This window comes from Bos indicus x Bos taurus, chromosome 5, assembly GCF_003369695.1.
Source record: "Bos indicus x Bos taurus breed Angus x Brahman F1 hybrid chromosome 5, Bos_hybrid_MaternalHap_v2.0, whole genome shotgun sequence".
Classification (NCBI taxonomy): Eukaryota; Metazoa; Chordata; class Mammalia; order Artiodactyla; family Bovidae; genus Bos; species Bos indicus x Bos taurus.
Window position 1 is genome coordinate 99361037 of NC_040080.1, and position 17869 is coordinate 99378905.

Below are 17869 nucleotides of genomic sequence, written 5' to 3' on the forward strand. Positions count from 1 at the left end.
TCCATTTACAGCATCACTGTGTACATTAATGTCTTCCCTTAACTGGTGAATGTGTTGTAGAAGAGATATGTTAAAACAAACTTTTTTTTTTAATTTAAATTTATTTATGTTGATGTATGGTAAAACAAACTTTTTCCATTAAATATTTTTAAGGTGACACATGTGCAATCAGAATTCCTTTAACATAATTTCAGGAGCTTTTTGTACTATGTAATTGGCTTCTGCTGCTTAATTTGAGTGATTATAAAATAATTTGGGTTTTTTTAAAGACTGAGAAGCATTTCCCAAGGTGAGCTTTTCCAAACAAAAAACTGAGTGTTATAAATTCCACCTCCAACAGACCAGAATTCACAACCATTGGTCAGGGGCAAATACCACTGGGACGGCATCCTCAGTCCCTGCGTGCCATTTCAACAAGTCGGAGCCAAAGGTAAGTTTTTACACTTGCCTTCTTCTTGGGTTATAGACTTTTTTCCTACTATAACAACCTTTGAAAAAAAATAATTCACCTTGCTTTAGTGTTTCATGGTGAACTTCAATGGATTGGGTTTAGTTTGCTCCTTTTATATTTATATTATTCTTGGAAAATCCAAAATTCTGAATTAGCTTAGGAATTCAAAAATACAGCAAAAGAGTTTATCTTAATAGCCATGACAGATGCCAATAAAATTATAGTTGTTTCCAATATAGTCCTTAAATCAGGTGCCCTGATACAGAACACATTCTTTGCTAGTATTGACAGGTACTATTGGTTGTTACTGATTGAAATATTATGCAAAAGAAGAAAATTATAAGAATCAGGTGTTTAAAATGTACTGATGATCATATTAGGATTGTGCAATTAGAATGCCTTTTTAAGCTATATATTTTAAAGCTTTATATAAGTATATGCTATTAAAATATCATTAGATGGCATAAAGTAGACATTAAGTTCAAAGTTTCAACAAGCCACTACATTAAACACTAATGTAAGTATTTGAAGGAAGAGATATGCTTTTTATCTACACATGGATATGTGTTCTTCATATTTCTAAGGTTCACAGACTGCCTTATTGGTGATAGCTTTAGGGGATATGTCAAATGCAAGTAAATTCTAATATGCAGATCTTTATAGTATGAAGTGAGAAAAAATAAGCAAGTGCATAATTTTTTTGAACAATGAAACTTGCCAGAAATGTACAAGGAAAATGTATACTTCTTAGACTAGTGTTGACCGTTGTTACTGCTTCCCCCCTGAATATGGAGATTGGTTCTTGAGAGATTTGCAAATCACACTGTTTTATTAAGCAGGACTTTGTTGGTGACTGCATAATACAGTTTCAAATCTGAGATTGTGCAAAACCTTCTGCAAAGGCAAGTAAAACAGAGGTTTAGTTTATCCTGCGTGAATAAAATTTATTTGAAAAAAGCATAGGAGGGGATAAAAAAGAGCTCCTTGTACTACTTCTTATTCTCAGAGGAATTCCATATGCTTCTGCCTAAACCTGCTTCATAAAGACTTTCTTTCAAGTAACTGAAGGTCAGTTGGTCTGCCAGTGCATTCAAGTTTAAAGGTAATATTTACCATGAATTCCTTTTTATATGTCTGTGTAGGTACAAAACCACACGTACTGTTCATAAGTAAATCCAAGAAATGTATCTGAAATACAAAACCTTTAAAATTAGACATGCTTGATAAAAAGTTTTACAAATATTTTGTTCCTCAACAAATGATCACAAGGTAACACTTTTGATAGGCTTAATTTAAACATTTAAAATTATGCTAAGAGATTTTTTTCTAAACTACGCTGTATTCAAAGGAGTATACACAGAATTAAAATAATTAAAATTATAAGATATTGACTGATTCTCCCAAATGCGTGATGCTACCATGGAAAATAAAAATTACATTAATTAAAGAATTACAAAACATTGCTCTAATCTTATGTGTGTGCAAATGCTCCTCTAAGGAAATCTTGCTAAACGGTGACTTTTAAACATGTGTTCCCATTGATTCTGAATCTAAACTTTAAATAGCCATTAATAATTGAAATAAAACACCAAGGACTAAAGGAAAAATGGTTTTTCTTATCGCCTCCATTTAGTTAAGAACAAATTTTGAAAATATTGCCATGAAATATTAATTTTATGTATGTACATATTAAATTATGTGTGTATTAATGACACCCAGAGGCAACAAAGAAGGAAAAAAAAAGTCTTCATTATTTTGTCTGGAAAAAGCCTTGGGCTTAAATGAACAAGAAACAGACTTAGTTGTATTACTGGCCAGCTCTGTCTTGGTTTCCTCATTTTTAAAATGGTATGACAGTTATAGTAATTATCATCATTATCAGCTCTGCATCCCAGAGCTGATGAAATAACTTCATGCTTACTAAGTGGTGAAACTTAGATAATGTGAAGGCTTTTGTGAATAAAGTGAAAGTCGCTCAGTCGTGTCCAACAGTTTGTGAATCCCATGGACCGTATAGTCCATGCATTCTCCAGGCCAGAATGCTGGAATGTGTAGCTGTTCCCTTCTCCAGGTGATCTTCCCAAACCAGGGATCGAAGCCAGGTCTCCTGCATTGCGGGTGGATTCTTTACCATCTGATAAACCTAAGTTTATCACAGTCTTTCTGCATCTCTTTTTCTCCATGTTTCTTTGTAAAATAAAATCAGTTTATTGTAATTACAGTATCTACTGCAAAAATGTGGGTAGGTTTGTGAATTAATTTGAATACCTGGCAGCAGTAGTCCTCAGAGTCCACACAGTTACACGTTTTGTTATAAATTATCCATTGAAAGAAAACTACCGGCTTGAGTTTCTCAGTATTGACAGTGATGTATCATTCTTGTTTAGTGCAAACTATTCATAAGTTGTTAGCAATTAAATATTTACGTGTTCCAATGTTTTATGATTAGGAAATTTGAAAAATGAAAGCATTAGCAAGACTCATTGTGGGACTTCTCATCTTGGATGCTGCTGTGACTGCCCCAACTCTAGAATCCATCAACTACAACTCAGAGACATACGATGCCACCTTAGAAGACCTGGATCATCTGTACAACTATGAGAACATTCCAATGGGGCGAGCTGAGGTAACGGATTCCTCCAACTCTTGAGATTTTTTAAGCATCATATAAGGGATTATTGGGGTTTCTTCTCTTCAAATAGATTTTTGTTTACTTAGAAGTAGAGATGGTCCTGGCTTCCCAGGTGACTCAGTGGTAAAGAACGGCCTGCCAATGCAGGAGATGCAGGAGACACAGATTTGGTGCCTAGTTCCAGAAGATCCCCTGGAGGAGGAAATGGCAACCCACTCCAGTATCCTTGCCTGGAAAATCCCACGGACAGAGGAGCCTGGTGGGCTGCAGTTCATGGGGTCACAAAGAGTTAGACACAACTGAGCGACTTAGAACATACACTGAAATGTTCCGACTTAATAATTTCATATTAACATTTTCTCCAGAACATGTTCAGTGTGATGGAGGTTAACATTGGAAGACTCTTTTCTTTTTTATTCTTCATTTCATTTTCTTTACATCTCCTCATAAAGTTGAAAAATAAGAGTTTCTATCAAGTTAGAACAGAGAAAGAGGCAATCAGTGAGAGAAAGGTGAATTCAAATAGTACATCTATAATGATAAAGAAGTTTGGGAAGTTTGAAGTGAAGAAAAAAGATGTGAGAGATTAAAATGTAATAGAAGAAAACTAAAAGAATGCAAAAAAGGGACAATGGTTTGAAACTTTACTGTTTTCCAAGTGAAAATATGCTTCCCTAAATGATCACTCACAGCAGTAATGTAGGCATTGGCAAGGTTACAGACCATTACCTAAATCTAATATGACATGTTCCTAATTAAATGGTAGGCTTTTTATATAACTAAAGGATACAGACTAATTTTTCTGAATCAGAAAACAAGCAGACCTTGAAATGTTGGAGTGTAATGAACACACAACATTGACAAAAACTAATTAAGTACAAATAAACCGAAAGGGAAATTACATCACCTTTACAGAATCAGAACATATTTGGGGCAGTCATTCAAGTGCAAATCTCCTTAGAATAACTTTTGATAAATAGGGACATGAAATATGTAAATAAAAGCATGTATTTAAATTGTATGAGACTTAGATACATCTTTTTTAAGATACTAAATGTTCTCATCTTTCTTTTTATTGCCTTATTAAATAGTTAGATTTTCACTGTACAATATTTTTATATCTTCTCCCCCTACCCTATTCTTTTACTGTCTTTCTCTCATTTGCCCTCTGTCTCTTTATCTTTCTCTTCTTTTTTTTAGTGAAATTTCAGGCTTGATAGCAGGAGACTTCTTCTGAACATTTGGTTATGATTTTTTAAATCTTTATTAATATTCACTGTTGATTCATTTCACTGTGTGCCTTCTATTACATGAAGGGGGCCTTCTGTGGAGAGTTTATAGTTATTAATATCTATCTTGCTATAAATGTGATGTCTATATCTCTATTGCATCAATGCAGAGCATTAGAAGAAAGTTTGCAGCACTTAACTCATCTGCCCGTCTCCTTTTTCCATATTGCATAAAATTTTTTTAAAACCACAGTGCGTGTTTGTGTTGTTATCTACTAAAATAAAGATTTTAAACTTATTTGTCATTCTTCCAAAAGATATTTCATAGGATTGGTGAGTACCATAAGTGAATTCTCTATTTTAAGTAGAGCTGAGGAATTTGGATTCAAGGGGCTATTATTCACTTCAGAAGAACAGATGCACAGTACAGAAAACACCTTTTGAGACTAAGCCTTCCTCGTGGCTCAGAAGATAAAAAAATCTGCCTGCAATGCAGGATACCTGGGTTCGATCTCTGGGTTGAGATGATCCCCTGGAGAAAGAAATGGTTACCCACTTTAGTATTCTTGCTTGGAGAATTCCGTGGACAGAGAAACCTGGTGGGCTACAGTCCATGGGGTCGCGGAAGTGAGTAACACTTTCACGTTTTTCAATGCCCTGGGAAAACTGTGAAGGAAGTGAACTTTATCTGCAGACTGCTTTTAAGTTATTCCTCACTGTCAGGATTTTTTGTTGTTGTTGCCCAAGAGGCCCTACACATTCTCATGAAAGTCTAAAATTCTTCCTGCCATCAAGAAAATTAAGCTAATCAATATATCCATATAGAGATGATTTAGTAGACAACTTTTCCTCAGTGTTTGTTTATTCTAGAATAAGAACCTTTCTGTAAGGTACTGAATAGGTGGCATTATATCCTTACATTCTCTAGCCCTTACTTCAGGCAAACATTTCTAATTTTCATAATGGCCTACGCAAGCTCAGAAACCTAAACAGCAGCGGGTTCCAGAGAGTCACGGACAACACCTTGTAGTTAAATAAAATATACCAATCATCACTGATTTAATAACCCTTTGTGGCAAAGTCATCATCAGAAAACTGGTTTTAGGTAGGTGATAGATATAGACACAGGTATAGATAGAAATATAGATATAAATGTGCTATCAGTTCAGTTCAGTTGCTCAGTCATGTCTGACTCTTTGCAAACCCATGGACTATAGCACACCAGGCTTCCCTGTCCATCACCAACTCCCAGAGCTTACTCAAATTCATGTCCATCACGTTGGTGATGCCATCCAACCATCTCTTCCTTTGTTGTCCCCTTCTCTTCCCGCCTTCAATCTTTCCCAGCATGAGGGTCTTTTCCAGTGGGTCAGTTCTTCGCGTCAGGTGGCCAAAGCTTGGAGTTTCAGCTTCAGCATCAGTCGTTCCAATGAATATTCAGGACTGATCTCCTTTAGGATGGACTGGTTGGATCTCCTTGCCGTCCAAGAGACTCTCAAGAGTCTTCTCCAACATCACAGTTCAAAAGCATCAGTTCCTTGGCGCTCAGTTTTCTTTATAGTCCAACTCTCACATCCATACATGACTTCTGGAAAAACCATAGCTATGATTAGACAGACCTTTGTTAGCAACGTAATGTCTCTGCTTTTTAATATGCTGTCTAGGTTGGTCATAGCTTTTCTTCCAAGGAGCAAGTGTCTTTTAATTTCATGGCTGCAGTCACCATCTGAAGTGATTTTAGAGCCCCCCAAAATAAAGTCTGTCACTGTTTCCATTGTTTCCCAATCTATTTGCCATGAAGTGATGGGACTGGATGCCATGATCTTAGTTTTCTGAATGTTGAGTTTTAAGCCAATTTTTTCACTCTCCTCTTTCACTTTCATCAGGAGGCTCTTTAGTTCTTCTTTGCTTTCTGCCATAAGGGTGGCAATCTTGATTCAAGCTTGTGCTTCATCCAGGCTGGCATTTCACATGATGTACTCTGCATATAAGTTAAATAAGCAGGATGACAATATACAGCCTTGACATACTCCTTTCCCTATTTGGAATCAGTCTGTTCTTCCATGTCCAGTTCTAACTGTTGCTTCTTGACCTGTATAACAGATTTCTCAGGAGGCAGGTAAGGTGGTCTGGTATTCCCATCTCTTTCAAAATTTTCCACAGTATGTTATGATCCACACAGTCAAAGGCTTTGGCATAGTCAATAAAGCAGAAGTAGATGTTTTTTTGGAACTCTCTTGCTTTTTCAATGATCCAGCAGATGTTGGCAATTTGATCTCTGGTTCCTCTGCCTTTTCTAAATCCAGCTTGAACACATGGAAGTTCATGGTTCATGTACTGTTGAAACCTGGCTTGGAGAATTTTGAGCATTACTTTGCTAGTGTATGAGATGAGTGCAATTGTGTGGTGGTTTGAGCATTCTTTGGCATTGCCTTTCTTTTGGATTGGAATGAAAACTGATCTTTTCCAGTCCTGTAGTAACTGCTGAGTTTTCCAAATTTGCTGGCATATTGAGTGCAGCACTTTCACAACATCATGTTTTAGTTTTTGAAATAGTTCAACTGGAATTCCATCCCCTCCATTAGCTTTGTTCATAGATATGCTTCCTAAGGCCCACTTGACTTTGCATTCCAGAATTTCTGGCTCTAGGTGAGTGATCACACCATAGTGGTTATCTGGGTCATGAAGATCTTTTTTGTATAGTTCTTCTGTGTACTCTTGCCACCTCTTCTTAATATCTTCTGCTATGAAAGTATAACACACTTGAAAACATAAACTATATATAATTTTAAAAAGATATTCATGAAATTGGTCCAGTGGCAAAAATCAATCAACCAATCCACTCACCCACCACCTATGGCAAAAATCCAAAAACAAACAAATCAATATGATAAGGTAAGGTGACATGAGGAACCAAATTCAGAACTTTAGTTCAGATCTTCACAAATTATTACTATAAATTTCGTTATAAACAACTACCATATAATTCCCTAAAGAAAATACAAAATACAGCCAGTAGCTCCAGTCATGTGAATGGATTCTAGAATCTGATTAACATGGCATGAATTTCTTGGATGCAGTCTTGGAAGTTTAGATTTTGGAAGGTCAAATAAACTTATATATCTCATCTCTATAAATTAAAGGCAATGTTTCCACATGTTCTTGATCTTATGGGATACTTTTTGAGTGAACACTGATAACACACCCATACGGGGTCTCGTTGATGAAAAAGTTCAGAGCAAATGATGCACATTGAGAATGAGGGGATCAGATTCTTCAGTTGTTGTTGTTTTTTTTTTTTCCCTTTGTTCTTGACGCCAAGAGTGTGGTTCTGCATAATGTAGCCTAGAATTTGTTTCATCCGCACAAAAGACAACTTGATATTCTAAAACTGACATTGTAAAATTGTCATTTTACAATGACAGATATCCTGTCATTGTAAAATGACAAGATAACTGCTTTTAAATGCCAATTTTCTTTCTTATAAAATCTAAGACTTGGCAACTTATGCTAATATAGTTTATCCTTTGGTCTAAACTTGGTATGATTATTACTTAAGGCCTTTGATATATGTGGTAGGCAGAATTCTAAGATGTGCTCTAAGTGGCCCATTCCTGGAGGCATCCAAGCTCTTTACAATTCTTAACACCATGAATATATTGGGATATCACTCCTGTAATAGGTTATGTTCTATGGCATACTTGAAATTTAAAAAGGGAGATTATCTTAGCCTGACGTAAACTCATGAGCCCTTTTAAGTCAGTGTCTTGAGGTTAGGGACAAAATTGGAGTCACAAGAGTAATTCAGTGCAAGGGAAATGATCTGTTTCTGGCTTTAAAGATAGATGGGTATATGGAGCAGGAATGTAGGAAGTCTCTAAATGCTGAGGAGAAGTTGATAGCCAGCAAGTATATGGGGGTAGAAGAAACCCATTTCTAAATATACAGGAAACTTCAAGCTCCACATGAGGTTACAGCCCTGGTCATCACTTTATTTTGGCCTTGTGAGACCTTAAGCAGAGAACCCAGTCAGGCCATTCTTGAACTTCTGATCCACAGAAACTATGAATTTAAAAATGAGTATAGTTTCAAATTACTACGTGTGTGTGTGTGCTAAGTCGCTTCAGCCGTGTCCAACTCTTTGCAACCCCATGGACTGTAGCCTGCCAGGCTCCTCTGTCCATGGGGATTCTCCAGGCAAGAACATTGGAGTGGGTTGCCATCCCCTCCTCCAGGGGATCTTCCTGACCCAGATAGCAATTTTCAATGCAGCAACGGAAAACTAATAAAATATGTAGTGATTTAAACTGCTTTTCTGAAAGCCACATTTGAATTACTGTAAGGCTGCAAGGCTTGCATTTATGAGTCCAGTGATTTATTTAGTCAGTGAGCCAAACCACCCTTGATTCCCAGGGTTAGAATCTCAGTAGAGCTTTATTAATTTCTACTGGTAGTAGTATATTCATTACTTCCTCAGTGGTTGGAAAGTATTTCTTCCAATGGTTTGAAAATTATATGCAGTTAATATTTCAGACTGATGACTTACATGATTTCTGAAGCTCTAGAATATCTGGGATCCACTGGACATATATTAGAAAAATATTTTAGACCCAGCAATTCCATCATCTGGGCTTCCCTGGTGGCTCAGCAGTAAGAATCCACCTGCCAATGCAGGAGATGCAAGTTCTATCCCTGGGTTGGGAAGATCCCCTGGAGAAGGAAAGAGCGACCCACTCCAGTATTTTTGCCTGTGATACCCCATGGACAGAGGAGCCTGGTAGGTTACAGTTCATGGCGTCACAAATGAGTCAGACACGACTTAGTAAATAAACAACAATGACAAATTCCATCACAATGTTTTAAATTATCCTGTGGATAAATTTGCTGATATAAAGTTGCTGCAGTTTTTACCTCTAGCTTTCATTTTACCATAATGATATGAGTAGGAACTGGTTATAAGCCATAAGACTGAAATGCAGATGTTTTCCTTCTTGATGGATAATAGCTTAATTCTGAGCGCTTATTGCATGTCAGTACCATTCTAGGAATATCACACGTATTATCTCATTTATTTCTCCCAACCAAAGAATGAAGTCCATTATTATTCCCATCGAATAGATAAGAATGTTGAGACAAAGAGCAGTTAAGTAGCTTGACTAAGATTACAGTTATTCATAATATATAATCATAGTGATGTTCTCTTAGTGAAAGTGAAGTCGCTCAATCATGCCCGACTCTTTGCAACCCATGGACTGCAGCCAGCCAGGCTCCTCTGTCCATGGGATTTTCCAGGCAACAATACTGGAGTGGGCTGCCATTTCCTTCTCCAGGGGGTCTTCCCAACCCAGGGATCAAACCCAGGTCTCCTGCACTGTAGGAAGATGCTTTTACCGTCTGAGCCACCAGGGAAGTCCCTGATGTTCTCTTACCAGAATATAATTTCCAACAAACTAATAAAGATTATATTATCCTTCCTTCATTTTCTACCATTTTCTAATTGTCCTTTTAACTTGCACCAGTTTTAGCTGAACTTAATGCCACGTGCATTTTATACTGCACTCTTAGAAAGAAAAACATTCTTCTGTGGGTGAAAGTGCTGCACTCAATATGCCAGCAAATTTGGAAAACTCAGCAGTGGCCACAGGACTGGAAAAGGTCAGTTTTCATTCCAATCCCAAAGAAAGGCAATGCCAAAGAATGCTCAAACTACCGCACAATTGCACTCATCTCACATGCTAGTAAAGTAATGCTCAAAATTCTCCAAGCCAGGCTTCAGCAATACGTGAACCGTGAACTTCCTGATGTTCAAGCTGGTTTTAGAAAAGGCAGAGGAACCAGAGATCAAATTGCCAACATCTGCTGGATCATGGAAAAAGCAAGAGAGTTCCAGAAAAACATCTATTTCTGCTTTATTGACTATGCCAAAGCCTTTGACTGTGTGGATCACAACAAACTGTGGAAAATTCTGAAAGAGATGGGAATACCAGACCACCTGATCTGCCTCTTGAGAAATTTGTATGCAGGTCAGGAAGCAACAGTTAGAACTGGACATGGAACACAGACTGGTTCCAAATAGAAAATGAGTACGTCAAGGCTGTATATTGTCACCCTGTTTATTTAACTTATATGCAGAGTACATCATGAGAAACGCTGGACTGGGAGAAACGCTGGACTGGAAGGAACACAAGCTGGAATCAAGATTGCCGGGAGAAATATCAATAACCTCAGATATGCAGATGACACCACCCTTATGGCAGAAAGTGAAGAGGAACTAAAAAGCCTCTTGATGAAAGTGAAAGTGGAGAGTGAAAAAGTTGGCTTAAAGCTCAACATTCAGAAAACGAAGATCATGGCATCTGGTCCCATCACTTCATGGGAAATAGATGGGGAAACAGTGGAAACAGTGTCAGACTTTATTTTTCTGGGCTCCAAAATCACTGCAGATGGTGACTGCAGCCATGAAATTAAAAGACGCTTACTCCTTGGAAGGAAAGTTATGACCAACCTAGATAGCATATTCAAAAGCAGAGACATTACTTTGCCAACAAAGGTCCGTCTAGTCAAGGCTATGGTTTTTCCTGTGGTCATGTATGGATGTGAGAGTTGGACTGTGAAGAAAGCTGAGCACCGAAGAATTGATGCTTTTGAACTGTGGTGTTGGAGAAGACTCTTGAAAGTCCCTTGGAGTGCAAGGAGATCCAACCAGTCCATTCTGAAGGAGATCAGCCCTGGATGTTCTTTGGAAGGAATGATGCTAAAACTGAAACTCCAGTACTTTGGCTACCTCATGCGAAGAGTTGACTCATTGGAAAAGACTCTGATGCTGGGAGGGACTGGGGGCAAGAGGAGAAGGGGACGAAAGAGGATGAGATGGCTGGATGGCATCACTGACTCGATGGATGTGAGTCTGAGTGAACTCTGGGAGTTGGTGATGGACAGGGAGGCCTGGTGTACTGTGATTCATGGAGTCGCAAAGAGTCAGACACGACTGAGCGACTGATCTGATCTGATCTGATGGGTAAATATGGTGAACTAGAAGTGAACTTTATAGACAACTGACAGTTACCTAATTTTTTAGGAAAAAATGGTTTAAGATTACTTAAGAATAATTGCGAATAGGTATATGTATCTAAGTTATAAGGAATAACCTGAGTGTGTAGAGTCCAAGGAAACATTTCACTAATTTTTTAAAAGGTTCATGAAAAAATCTCAATAGTTCAAAATTCTGTATTCTTTGAATGGCTTAAGTTGAGATTGCGCTTTTGACCGAGCAGGTATTTGGTGTTCACATTTTCAGGATCGGTTTTTGCATTATTGATTGTCCATTTCTCTTAGGTCTAAAAAATCATTGGTCTGGCCCATGAGTAAATGATTTTGCTCAGAAACATACTCAGTGGCTATATTAATATTTATTGATGTTCTGCTGAAAGGTATGAACTTCCAATCCTCCAGGAAATTTTCTTGGCTCCTTCCAGGTAATTAGACTTCTCCATACCTCTATCACATTATTTAGTCTTGCATAATTACTTCTACTTAACTGAGCCTGCACTGTTCCCATATCTTCAATAAATAGCAGAGATATGTACCCTGTGGTCCCATGAAGCACTTGACTGTATTTGTTGTAGGATGGTGTCGGGGACATTTAGGACAACATCACACAATGCTCTTTCATGAGGACATGAAGGAAAAATTTCTCTCAGGCCTCAGTGTCAGAACAGGTTGCAATTTTTAAGAAATTTGTTTATGTTCTAGGCCATCCATCTTGTAAATGTGTTTGTCATTTTTTTTTTCAAAAAACTAGATCTTAATTTTTGCCTCATTCTTCCCTGGCTTTGTATTATTTCCCACACCTCTATCTTCCCGTCACCCTAATCTCTTCAAGGAGGTTATTTTCTAAAATATTACCATATGTGCTTTAAAAATTGCCTTATATACCTACTGGAATGAGAGAAAGTATGCATTAATAAGGAAATAGCATTAATAACTAACAAAAAACATCAGTAATAATTGGCCAAGAGTAAGTTTCTTGAATGAGGAACGCTTTTCTTGCTGTTACTCTCCATTGATCTTAAAATTAAGGCCTTTTTTTTTTTAATTTCACAGAAAGAACAGGTGGCCAGATTGTTTAAAATTATCCTTAAAAAACTGCCATTGAAATAAATATATTCAGCTTCAAAAATAGCATTTATCAATAACCTTTGTCAAGGGAATGAAAATTAAATTTAGTGAAGTTATAGGAATGGGAGAGAACTCAGTGAAGGCAGTTGTATCAATTAACAATAGAGCAGTGATTTTTCTCTTGTCATAACAGGATGTCATGCAAAAAAAAAAATTTAGAATATATGTTGATGGCCTGTAATACCTGAAACTGCTGAAGTAGAAGCAAACTAATATGGGTAAGCAAACTACTTACAGAAATCAATGTCCACTTTAGATAATGACATATAAAAAAGATCTTAAAATTAGGTTATACAAGTATAATGAATTGGTGTACAACTTCATTAATACTAGAGGATAGTTTGTCTCAAAACTCATCTCTATATATTCTGAACAAAAAACAATTAAATTAGAAATATTTCTACTATTTATTTCTTCTGGTGAAAAAGGCATGCAATACTTTATATTGTATCTGGAATTATGTCTTACTTTGGCCAATTTATATAATATATTTTAAAGTTTCAAATATATGGTTGGCATATAAAATATCTCTTATTGGAAGAAGTAACTTGTTAAAGTGTCAGTCAGCCTGAAGTAAATATTATTTTCAGACTATGGCAAAAATTAAAAGCTAATCTTTCTTTTTACCCTCCCTTTTCATCAAAGATACTCTGAGGATGAGAGGAAAGAATTTTGCTGATGATCCTTTAATATGGTTGTCTGATTGAGTTTCCATATGCTTCTTTCCAAAGCAGCATTAAACCATTTGATTTTTATTTTAAGCTATTGGAAAACCTTAAAAAAGTGAAGCAACAAAAATGTACAATCATTCAGGCTCATCAGGAGAAAAAGATCACTGATATTATTTGCCAGTGGTCGGTTTGTGTTTGTATCTGTACTATACATTATTTATGAGACCACAAATATAAGTTAATTATCAAAACTAGCCCTTGAAATAAGGCTTATTTTTAAGAACAACTGAGGAGCAGAGTTCTTATTCAACTAGGAAGTTTCAGAGTAAAATTTAAACCAGATTCTTCTGATGCCAAAGCAGAGAGACCCAGGCACTAAAACCTCAATTATTTTCCAATTCCTTCTCTTTCCTCTTTGCTTCTTTTAGCTGTGCCCTATATTGAGGCTTACTTTCTCTGAAATTAAGTTATTTGAGTATTAGGAACCAGAAAAAGTTTTCTAGTGATTACAATTAACACACTATCTACGTATCTCTCTTAGCTGTCAAAGTATTTAAGGAAGAGACAGGAAAGATGATCCTTCTGAACTCAAAGCAGCTTTGTAAAACACATGCGATTGAGCAATCTTTGCCAAACACATTTCTTCCTCATACATTTTCAAGATAAAGTAGAAAATAAGATACAGCTTTCATTGCCTGTGCTCATGGTCACATTCTTTTAGATAATTAATATAAATCACTTAAATTAATTTGAGCACCAGACTTATGCTTAGCGCAGTATTTCATCACACTTAGCCAATTTCATCACCTACATGCCAGCATGTGGAACCCACAAGAATACTCTTAGTAACTCAGGCTGAATGAATGGCCCAGGGCCTATTTGGGAACCAAATTTTGATATAATGATGACAACAAAGAACACTTTCAAGACTGAGATTTGACTGGTGGGGTAATTTGGGAGAAAGATAAATTTAAAATTCTGTTCTGTTTTACTTGGTGCTGAATAAAAATCCAAATAGTATTCAGGATTTTGAAGACTTTAACAAAACAGCGAGATTGGCCTATAATTTAAATATTATGTGCTGGAGGAACGGAGTTCACTGGTTAGGTATAGACTGGCAGAGTGCAGACTCTAAGCAAATAAACAAGTAGGACATTTGCTTCTCAATCTGGCTTTGCCTGGGCACTTAAATCATTACCACGCACACTACAAAGAATGAGGGTAGAAACCACCAGCTTTGGGTGTTGCTCATGTGTACATCTGATTCATCCTTGAGAGGCAGTTTTTCACAGAGTTGAGTGACATAGGCTATGGAGTCAGACTCCTCATGTGTGAGTCTCAAGTCTGTCACACCAACTTCGTGGCCTTGGACTGTCATAAAAACCCTCTGAGTTTCAGCTTCCGAGTCCCAAGATATCTTGGGAGAAGACTTGAGAGTCCCTTGGACTACAAGGTGATCAAACCAGTCAGTCCTAAAGGAAATCAGTCCTTAATATTCACTGGAAGGACTGATGGTGAAGCTGAAGCTTCAATACTTTAGCCACCTGATGTGAAGAGCAGACTCACTGGAAAACACCCTGATGGGAAAGATTATCTTCAGAACATGTGATTTAATTCAACATAATTTTTAAGGGAATTTTTGAAAGAGTTAACTTTTGAAGGTAGCAGCTTTAAAAATGCAAAGAGCCAACTCACTGGAAAGACCCTGATGCTGGGAAAGATGGAGGGCACGAGAAGAAGTGGGTGACAGAGGATAAGATGGTTGGAGAGCATCATCGACTCAATAAACATGAGCGACACAAACTCTGGGAGATCGTGAAGGACAGGGAAGCCTGGCATACTCCAGTCCAGGAGGTCACAAAGATTTGGACACGACTTAAGAGACTAAATAACAATGATTTAACTTAGTTCAGTGAATATTATCTTTACCATGGAATCAGTTATTAGTCAACAGCCACAGAGGGTTATGCACTGGTGATCAGAGAAGCCTTCATGGAAGGGAGAGGATTTGTGCTATAATGAAGATTAACTGTACCGGCATGGGCTCACTTTGGATCCACTTACAAATCTTTTGCTGAAAGTCAGGAATAGAAGCAGGTAAATCAGACCAAGTCCCTCCCTGTCCCTCAGTAGCTCTCAGTCTAGTCATCTTAGAAACACACAGCTTCAACACAATAAAGGAAGTGAAAAAATTTAGTATAAACAAGATCTATAGTTTGGGGACATAAGGTTTCTATGAGCTCAGCCGCAAAATATACAGATGTGCTGAGAAATTATGTCTCCAAATCTGTCATGAGTCACAGACCTGACAGAAAATCTTAGATATAAGTTATTTTACTCTTGTGTTTATCTACTATTGTTTTTGAATAGTATGTAAGTCTAGTTACATGCATAAATGCTATAATGAATACAGAAATAGATGTATAAATATATAGATAAATATAATTGTAGATAAAATCAGATTAATATAAGCTATATACAATGGGTTTCCCTGGTGGCTCAGATGGTAAAGAATACACCTGCAGTGTGGAAGACCTGGGTTTGATCCCTGGGTTGGGAAGATCCCCTGGAAGAGGGCATGGCAACCCACTCCAGTATTCTTGCCTGGAGAATCCTCATGGACTGAGGGGCCTGGTGGGCTACAGTTAATGGCATCATAAAGAGTAAGACACACCTAAGCGACTAAGCATAGCATGAGCTATATACAATAATATTATCTCATAAAATAGTTTACAAAAATATATAAAGTATATTGTATTATATTATGCACATCACATCTTATATATTATTAATTATGTATTATATTATGATATAAAATATAAATTAAGACAGTGAGGCAAAGAGAAGAGTTGTTAACATAATATGAAGCCAGGGGTTGAGTACATTATTTGAAAATGCATACTATTCTATATATGACACATAGAGATACATATAGAAATTTTCTGGGCAATAGTGTTAGGTTTTAAGGGACCTTATACATGTTCCTGCTATGGCCTACCTAAATTTAGGATCAACTGAGAGACAGAAATGAGACTAAGACAAATAGAGTTCAAAAAATCCCCCTTATTACTGATAAAGGCTAAGTTGCAATATATGACTTAGGTGTGAAGCAACTGTGGGGGTTTTAATATAAAACTTCAGAAATAGACCAGGTCATCAGTCACAGGCAAGGCTAGTCAACCACAGGCCTCAGCATACAGTAAACCTTATTGTCTGCATGAAGGGGCAAAACAGAACGCATGCTCCTGGCAAGCAGGCAACTTCTTCTAAAAAAGAAGATAGCCACTCATGCTGAGCTCCTTTTCCTACTCACTAATCACCCTGGCCATTCTTCTTCCCTTAGGAGTGGATGGACCTAATCCCCAACCCGGTGGCCTCACAAGCCATTAGGCGTGGCCACTGAGTTCAATATAGCTCTCCACATCAAGAGAGGAAGTCAGCCCATTTTTTAGGACAGTGGCTCCTACATTCCTGAGGCTTGCCCTTGAGGCCTGCATGAGGCCAACCAGCACTCTCAGATATCCTCTGTAGCTTTTGATTGCACAAAATCCTGAAGTAGGTCCAAGCACATCAGTGAATTTATCTCAAAGATTGAAATTTCACTCTCAGTTCTATGTTCTAACCTCAAATTATATCAAGCCCCATTATTTAATATCAGAGCTTCTGCAATGAAGTGAAATGCTGAGTAATTATATCAATAAGACAATTTCAGAAACATTGAGGATACAGATTTGCCTATAGCTCCCCTACCTCTATTAAGTTTTGGAGGAAAAGTTAACAAGTACACATTAATGTCCCTTGCATATTAAAGCATGTTGTTGTTTAGTCGCTAAGATATGTCTGACTGTTTTGAAACCCCATGGACTATAGCCTGCCAGGATCCTCTATCCATGGAATTTTCCAGGCAAGAATACTGAAGTGGGTTGCCATTTCTTTCTCCAGGGGATCTTCCTGACCCAGAGATGGAACAAGCATTTCCTGCATTGGAGGCAGATTTTTCACACTCAGCCACCTGGGAAGTCCATATGAAAGTATGAGTGAAAAAAAAAAATGAAAAAAAAAGAAAGTATGAGTGAAAGTCACTCAGTCATCTCTGACTCTTTGCAACCCATGGACTATATAGTCCATGGAATTCTCCAGGCCAGAATACTGGAGTGGGTAGCCTTTTCCTTCTCCAGGGGATCTTTCCAACCCAGGAATCGAACCCAGGTCTCCCACATTGCAGGCAGATTCTTTACTAGGTAAGCCACAAGGGAAGCCCATATTAAAGTAGAAAGTTGTTTACATCCAAAGAGATTATAGTACAAAGTCAGAATTACTTGCCTCATGATTTAAAAGATCGAAGAATATGGACTCCAAAACTCCCCTTTTTCACAACCTAAGTGGACTCTACCAAGTACAGATGTCGTTCTTCAAAGACACATAAATTGCTGTTTGTTCATTACCAGGTCTCCCATGACCCTGATATTTAAAGAGAATGAAGCACTGATTGCACATACAATATTATCACAATATTGACCCCAATCTCCATCAAATTTTAAGAAACATGTTAATCCTGAGTCCCTAAACAGCTATTCTAGGCAAAAGTGTATTCCTCATGCCTGTACATACTATTGCCAGAGACCAAGAAGAGAGTTGATGGTATCTGAGAATTCAGAAGATGGAAGAACTTTTGGTTTAACCTCATCCAGATATTGGTCAGCTTATG

At 37.3% G+C, this 17869-nt stretch overlaps 1 protein-coding gene across 1 annotated transcript in view; it reads left to right on the forward strand.

Annotated features, from left to right (window-relative positions):
• The first annotated feature begins 330 nt into the window (after positions 1 to 330).
• Positions 331 to 17869, forward strand: part of EPYC (epiphycan) — a 42704-nt gene continuing 25165 nt past the window's right edge. Inside the window, exons 1-2 of the mRNA XM_027543652.1 lie at positions 331 to 430; positions 2901 to 3077. Of these exons, the coding sequence (XP_027399453.1) occupies positions 2913 to 3077 (165 nt within the window). The 5' untranslated portion in view covers positions 331 to 430; positions 2901 to 2912. The remainder of the gene's footprint in view (positions 431 to 2900; positions 3078 to 17869) is intronic.